The 7,948-nt window shown below is 45.2% G+C and overlaps 1 protein-coding gene across 1 annotated transcript; it reads left to right on the forward strand.

Annotated features, from left to right (window-relative positions):
- The first annotated feature begins 465 nt into the window (after positions 1-465).
- On the forward strand, positions 466-7,864 carry ZNF367 (zinc finger protein 367). Its single transcript, XM_079331320.1, has 5 exons — positions 466-969; positions 1,942-2,092; positions 4,071-4,190; positions 4,558-4,696; positions 5,288-7,864. The coding sequence occupies exons 1-5, from the start codon at positions 610-612 to the stop codon at positions 5,526-5,528; spliced, it is 1,011 nt and encodes a 336-aa protein (XP_079187446.1). The 5' UTR covers positions 466-609; the 3' UTR covers positions 5,529-7,864.
- Positions 7,865-7,948: the final 84 nt, after the last annotated feature.

Below are 7,948 nucleotides of genomic sequence, written 5' to 3' on the forward strand. Positions count from 1 at the left end.
TTCTGCCCAATAGGGTGGCTGCAGCCGCCCGGCCTCGCCCTCGGGCCCCGCCCTCAGAGGCGCGGCCGCCGACTTTCCCGCCCAGCGGTTGGCCGGCGGGAACAGACTCCGCGTGACTCCCGCGCCGGGCCGGGTGATTGGCTGCGCTCGGGCGCGAAACGTAACGCGGGAAAAGCTGGGGCTCGGCCCGGGCTGCGAGCGCAGAGGTATCGCGGCGGCGGCGGCGGCTCTTCCTCCGGCATCGCCGGGACCAGGGCTACCAGCGGGGCCGGCTTCGCTTCGGAAAGGTGCGGGAACGCTGTGACTGCTTCGCTCCGGCCGCTGCCATGGCCAGGGGCCGCCGCTAACTTGGCGGGTCCGCTCGGGGGTGGCCGCGGAGGCGGAGGGGTGCGGAGGGGAAGCCACCGAACCACAGGGAGCCGCCGTCCACAGTGATGAGCGGCTGAGGCGGGCCCGGGCGGCGACAGGTGGCGACAGCCGCGGGACCTCCGTGCAGCTGCACGGCTCAACCCGGGACACGGGAGCGGACAGCGGGGCTGTGCCGCCGCGGAGCGTCCTCTTTCCCTCTCTCTCCGCGCTCCTTCCGCCACTGCCCGCAAGTGTTCGGCGATGGCGGAGCGGCTCCCGCCGGGTCCCCCCCCGGTGATTTTTTGCCAGGACTCCCCGAAGCGCGTCCTGGTCTCCGTAATCAAAACTACCCCGATCAAACCCTCCTCGGGAGCGAGCGGGGGCGAGGAGCCGATGCCCGTCCCGCCTGTCCCCACCAGCCCCGGCTTCAGCGACTTTATGGTCTACCCTTGGCGCTGGGGGGAGAACGCATACAACGTGACCCTCAGCCCAGGCGGCAGCGACAGCACCGCCGGCCCGTCAGCCCTCCCACCGCCACGCGGAGGAGCGGGCAGAGTCCCCGGCGGGGACGAGGAGAAGGCGGGGAGCCCCGGGAGCGGCGGCCGGCACCGGCACCTGAAGGTGAGTGCGCGGCGGGCGGGGGCCGGCGGGCCGCGCGTTCACGGGGTGACTCCGCGGCGCGCGCCCCTCCCGCCCTTCCGCCCGGACATTTAAAGTGAAGTCACTTCCGGCAACGGCGCGCGCGCCGTGGGGAAGAGCAGGGGGCGGAGCCGCTGCCCGTCCTCCCTCTCTTCCAAAGTATAAAGTAAAACACACCTTCACAATCGGAAAAAGCGCTTGTCCTCTCTCTCCTCGCATCTGGAGTGCTTTGTCCCGTTCTGGGCTCCTCAGTACAAGAGAGCTCCTGGAGTGGGTCTGGTGTAGGACAGCAGAGATGTTTGAGGGATTGGAGAGGGTCTGTTATGAGGGAAGGCTGGAGGAGCTGGGCCTGTTCAGCCTCGAGAGGAGATGACTGAGCGAGAACCTTATTAATTGATATGAATATCTAACAAGGCTGCCGGGAGGATGGAGCCAGGATCTTCTTGCTTGTAACAAGCTATGGGGCAAAAAAGGCAACGGGCAGGAAGTGATACGCAGAAATTGCACCTCAGTATGAGGAGGAATTTCTTTATTGTGTTGGTGACCAAGCACTGACACAGGCTGCCCAGAGAGGTTTTGGAGTCTCCTTCACTGGAGATACTTGGGAGCTGCCTGGGCACGATCCTGTGCCATGGGCTCTAGAACGACTCTGTTTGAGCAGGGAGGTTGGAGCGGATGATCCACCGTGGTTCCCTTTAACCTGACCTATTTTGTGATCTTGTCAGTTTCTCCCCTTGCTGCTGAGCACACGGTGGTGCCTGTATCTCCCCTGCTGCCCCAGCCGCAGTGCAGCCATTAGGAGTGAGTTAGGAGTGGGCTGGGCACAGTCTGGTGCGGCTCTGTGCTGTCACGGACAGCATTCCTTGTGCTGGTGCTCCGGGGCACGCTGTGCCCGTTGGCCAAACTGCAGGAGGCAGGAAGCGCCTGAGTTTAGTTGCCTTTATTTACACACAGGATGGAATAAGACGTGGCCGTCCAAGAGCAGACACTGTCCGAGACCTGATCAGTGAAGGAGAGCACTCTTCCAGCAGGATACGCTGCAATATTTGCAACAGGGTCTTTCCACGAGAGAAATCACTGCAAGCCCATAAACGAACTCACACCGGTGAGTAAAAGGAAGGTGTGAATAGCTGGGGAGAGCCACTCGGGAAGAATGAGCAAAGGGATTAAATCCCCCAAACAAATAGAGAGGAACACCAAAGAACTTGACCTGTTATAATTTTATTGTAACTGCTAAATTAATCATGCTTTGCTCTCATTACTTGTTAGTCAATCAAAGTCTTTGTAACCATGTTTGTCGTGGGGAAATATAGCAGCAGTTTGGGCCATAATAGTATAGGCAAATGATCTAAACATTTTATCTGTCAGTGTGACAGACTCATGCTGTAAGAGAGAGAACTAGTCTTGGGCTTGATACTCTGTACTTGAGCTTGGTAGCACTTTGTATCCTGATTGCCTCTTCTGTGTGATTTGTTTCCTCCTTGCTGATTGAAGGCTTTTTTGTAAGAGGTTATAGTAACATAAAAAGGGGCTGGCAACTTCAGGATTGTAACATCCTAGGAAGTGAGTTTAAATATTGAGAGAACAGTCCACAAGCTTAAAATCACCATCCAGTTGGTTTTTTCCCACCACCTAAAATTCATTTTCTAGGGTGGAGGAGATAATGTGAATTTACTGAGCTGTGTTTAGAAGGCAATTTGCAGTTAAGTTAAAAGGTATGATGAACTCACTCAGTACTCAGCTGAGTTTGAACTGAAGATGTGTGGACACTGCTGAAGGCCTAGGCACCTTTTAGCCAGACCTTTCTCAGGCCATGAAACTTTCTCAGCCTCAGCTATGATTTTTCCCAAGCTAGAGACTCCTTCTTTACTGTAAACACAAGACAAGGAATCATAACAGACAAACACCTGCAAGGTCTCTGAGAAAGCCAGGGAGAGGAGGTGTCTCCTTCTCTGACCAATGATCTGTCTGTATTTTGTTTTGCATGAACTGCCTTATTTAAGGCAATGGCTTCTTTCAATAAATTGTTCTTTCTTGCTCTTTTCTGCACCAAGCAAGAGAGTGTCTTATTGCTGTGTTCTCTGCTGCTCCGTGATCTTTCTCACAGCAACAAAGATGCAGTTTGGGTTTTTTTAAACCAAGCAAACACATTTTATTTCTGCAACAGAACTCCATATTTGCCATAATATATAAAAAAATGTAGCTCACAACACAGACACAACTACCAGCATTCCCCTCAAACCAACCAAACAAAATCCCTCAAAAGCCTTGGATTTCAGCCACTTCTTTTGACCTGAATCACTATGACTAATCTAGTTAATGATATTAAGCAGCAGCATTCCTCATGTGTTTTGGTCAAAATATGTTATTTCACTTGGTCCTACAATGTGTTGAACTTGTAAGAAGCACTTAACTGAGTAGGGCTTACCCTGTTACTCCTCTGAATTAATGAGCCAGACTCACCCTCATTTTGTTGCCTCACTGAGGGTGGTGGCATGGGATGCCTTTGTGTAGTGCTTGAGGAAGGAGACACCTGTTACCTTTGTTCTTCTGGTTGCAGTTTGCATGAAGAAATCTTCCTTGATGACTGTCCTAAGAAATCTTAAATCTGAAATAAGTTTCCCATGCAACATCCATCATTATAACTTTTCTTAAATATGAGATATTTCTCCTAATGAGATATTTCTACAACCCTGTAATAATGATGACTGCAGATATTTTATCCTAGTTCAGGCTGTGGTAAGGATAAAATTTTTCTGCTTACAACCTGAATTACATTACTTATCCATTTACTTTATATATTTCTTTCACAGTTTCACAAAACTTACGTAGTGCTATCTAAGAGTCTTAAAACAGAAAATGACTAGGAGATGTATAATTTATTTTTTTTCCCTTTGGAAATAGGTATATTGTCCAGTAGAATAGAACATGCACTTCAAAGTACCACTAGGGTTTTTTAAGTAGATGTAATTTTCTGACTGGGTAAAAGGAGATTTTATGCAAGTCTCAAGCCAGGGAGCACCACTGGATACTATGACATTTCTAGTCATTTTTCATAAATCTCTTCTGTTACTACTTTTAAGGTGAAAGACCTTATTTATGTGACTACCCAGATTGTGGGAAAGCCTTTGTACAGAGTGGGCAGCTCAAAACTCACCAGCGTCTCCACACAGGAGAGAAGCCTTTTGTCTGCTCAGAGAATGGTGAGTCATCAGAGAACAATTTGCAGCTTTCTGGAGTCAGACTACTATCGGAAATGTATGTGTGTTCACATGGCAAAAGCTTTGGAGTTTAATTTGGAACTTTTAGAGAAGGGAAGAGCCATGCTGAACCTGCCTAATTCTGCAAATATGTATCTGAGGATTGCATACATTCTCTATCAGTGGATACTAATGTGTAAAATAAGGGGGCATGTTAGGAACCTTGCCTGCCATTTTCAACCAAACCTAGGGTTTTATGAATGGGGAAGGGTGGATTCAAGTGGTATTTCCATCCCACAGATGTTACGCTTTCTCTGATTGACTGCTTTCTGTAACACATTCTTCATGGTCACTCTGTGTTTTTTTTAAGGCTGTTTAAGCAGATTCACACATGCAAACCGTCATTGTCCCAAACATCCATACGCCCGACTGAAGAGGGAAGAGCTCACGGACAGACTGAGTAAGAAGCAGACGGCTGACAATAAAGCTGTGGCTGACTGGCTGGCAAAGTAAGTTCTCTCATGGTGTCATCTTTTTCAAAATACTTAAAAGGGTGGTCTGACACAGCATTTATTCTTTGGGACAGTAAAGTCCCAAGAAAATAAACTTAGATTTTCTTCTGGTACACATCAGCACAGCCCTGCCTCCGCTCAAAGAATTATGTACTCCTGGCCAAGACAAAGTTCCTAATGAATTTTTTTTCTTACAGTTTTGTTTTGTTTTGTGTTTGCTCTCTACTTAAATACTTCTTTTTTGCTTGATCAACACCTGGTAATACTTTATTAGCTAGTGCTACAGTTTTGCTGAATTTGCATTTGTATGAGGGACTCTGTATGCCTAGGGAGAAATGCCTGCTGAGAACACCATGGAGACAAGAAATCTGCCGCAGATGTTCACTTGTACACTTTACAGTTAAAACACTGAATAAAGAAGGTTTCTGACCGCTTAAATACTACTATGTAAGGGCTGAAATACAAAGTCAAGTGCACTGCCGAGTTGGATTTAAGCTAGTACTTCAGAGGTTTTTGCTCATTTTGAATTGTTGGTGTGCAAGTCAGTTATGTGTATTTTACAAGTATTCCTTACATTTGATGTTACAGATACTGGGAGACTAGAGAGCAGCGCGCTCCTGCTTTGAAGACCAAAGCAATCCAGAAAACGGATCAGGAACAGCAGGACCCTATGGAGTATCTCCAGTCTGATGAAGAGGATGATGAGGAGAAAAACAGCGCTCATTCAGCTGCCCGGCACCGCCGGCTCCAGGAGCAGCGCGAGCGCATGCATGGCGCGCTGGCACTCATCGAGCTCGCAAACTTAGCTGTGGCACCCCTGCGACAGTAGATAGAAGGAGCAGTCTCTGCCCATAAAAAATGTACTTTCTGGTGTTCCTTAACCAGTTAGATCCCAAGCATAAGCTAAGCACCTTATTTGCTTATAATAGGCTGCTATTCTGTAGAATTTATGAAGAATGTTGTTGCCTCATAACATGGGGCGAGAGAATTGCACTTTGGATATGGTAGAAGACAGATGTAAAGTTTTAAGTATTTTGTAAATATAGGACTGCATAAGGCAGGGTTGACAAATTTATGTGTCATGGGAAGCTAGATTTTGCAAGGTTAACTCATTTATCTGAAGCAGATTTCACAGGAAACACTTTCTGAGCAAAGTGTTCACGATTAGTAGGATGGTACATGTGGCCAAAGAAGGCTGACAAAGAAGTATTTATCTGACTATCAAAGTGATGGGTCTGGGGATATTGTTAAACAGCAATGAAACCATGTTTTTCTAATGTCAATATATCTTTTCCTAGCATCTCCAAGGCGAAGGGCAAAGGTTAGTTATCTCAGCTTGTACAGGGAAAGAAAATGCTTCATGCAGGGAATATCTTCACTGTGACTGCCCAAGGTATGAGGCTTGACTTTGCTGCTTCACATTTTTTTGATTTGATTTCAGCAGAATCTCTTGGTAGCACTTGTTATTCCTAACATGTGTAGTTGGGAAGTTTTGCACATTGTTTTATCTGAAAATGATTAGTCTTGCAAAGTCTAGAAAAAGGAGAACAATTGGTAGTATTTTTTCAGGTGTTTTTGGGCCCTGTAGTGATTTGGCACTTGATTTTGTTAATAAAGGGGTTATTTACAGGGTGGTAGGAATTTGTAGTAAACTATTCTAGGTCTTCTATTAGCAAACACTAAGTTTTAAAGTATTGCTTTCATAATGACTAGCAAATAGAAGCCTTCATACTTACTGTGCATAAAGCCACCTTACTGCTTTACTCCAGCATAACATGGCGATTTTTTGTTCACTAACCATAGGACAGCTATAAACACTGCAGAAAATATTCACTATACAATTTAGAAAATAGGCTTCCAAAGGTAGTTACAAGTGTGTTAACAGTGTGATTTCATATATTTCCCAATTAAGTTGCAGAATGCTGCCTAGTATTCAGATGCTGATATAAAATGTTTAACAGGGTATCTTGTCACTTTGTGAATCTTGTATACTTTCAGTAGCATTGTCTCATGGTGATCTTTTTACCATATTTTGCTTTGAAGGCAGCCGGAGATTCCTAATATGCTAACAAAACTTTGTTTTCAGATTGGACTTTATGTGTGTGGTTTTGTTGTTGGTTGTTGTTGTTGTTAAGCTACTGCTTAAGGGGATATTAATAATGTGTATTTACTGACCTGTTTGCTTTAACTTGTTCCTCTCATTGGAAGTCAGGAAATTCAGAGGAGAAGGGAAGCCTCTTTCCCTCTCACTTGAACTGAAAAAGAAGAAAACATTTTATCAATCACTTGATATAGGCTGACCAGATGCATACAGCTGTTCGAGAAGAGTTGTTTTACATCAGAAACTGCATCTGTTGAAGTATGAACCACTGTTGTGGTTGAAAATCTCATTAACCCAGTTTGTTTAAATCTTGTGTTGATGCACTTAACTAAAAAGTAATTGAATAATTTTTAAAAAGTCTGTTGCATTGAATGTAAGTAATTTTGCACCAGTGATACGGTTTAACTTCTGCTTCAGCTTCTGAAAAAAATTAAAAACACTAGTCATACAAGGCTTTTTGGCCTGTGTAAAAATTCTAATTCATTCACGTATGAAGTTTTTGGGTTTCTAAAAAATATTACATGCTTCTGACTGTTCACCTGGCTTTATGTGAATAGTCTGATTCCATAGCCCTGAACATATATCTGTTGTAATTCTGAATCGTAACTCAGAATTGCTCCTGAGTAGTATTTCACAGGGCAGAAGACTGTAATTATCAGCCACTTGCAGACTGGAATATTACTTCATCAGGATTGATTGTGGGTGTTTTGTTGGGGTTTTTTTTGTTACTGGTTTGAGGTTTTTGAATTTTTTATTCAGTCAGCCAGAATATTTCCTCAGGTCTTTGAAGTAGAACAAGTACACTGGATTGTACTTTGCCACAGACAAAGTTCAGACAGCTGAAGCAGTTTTGGATCATGACAAGTTGTGGGTAAAATACCAAGTAAAAAAAGCAAAGATGTGATGTGGAAGACTGCTTTTGTTTCATTGAGTGATTACATACAAGGAATTGTTCAGTGCTTTGAAAGATATAAGTTGTAGTTTGGCATGAGTTAAAAGCAGAAGAGTTGATGTGCTGTCATTCTAATAGATGCTTTGAATAAAAACTTGATTTAATTTTCAGATTTAATGTGTGCTGTTTGGTAATTATTAAATACTCAGCCTCTTCCTTATTTCTGACAGCCCACTTGTTGTGGAGAAGATTGCAA

This window comes from Erithacus rubecula, assembly GCF_903797595.1.
Source record: "Erithacus rubecula genome assembly, contig: SUPER_Z_unloc_2, whole genome shotgun sequence".
Classification (NCBI taxonomy): domain Eukaryota; kingdom Metazoa; phylum Chordata; class Aves; order Passeriformes; family Muscicapidae; genus Erithacus; species Erithacus rubecula.

Coding starts and splice junctions, on each gene's coding strand:
- ZNF367 (XM_079331320.1), top strand. CDS start 610: ATGGCGGAGCGGCTCCCGCCGGGTCCCCCCCCGGTGATTTTTTGCCAG. Junction 970..1,941: donor GCCGGCACCGGCACCTGAAG/GTGAGTGCGCGG, acceptor ATTTACACACAG/GATGGAATAAGACGTGGCCG. Junction 4,191..4,557: donor TTTTGTCTGCTCAGAGAATG/GTGAGTCATCAG, acceptor GTTTTTTTTAAG/GCTGTTTAAGCAGATTCACA.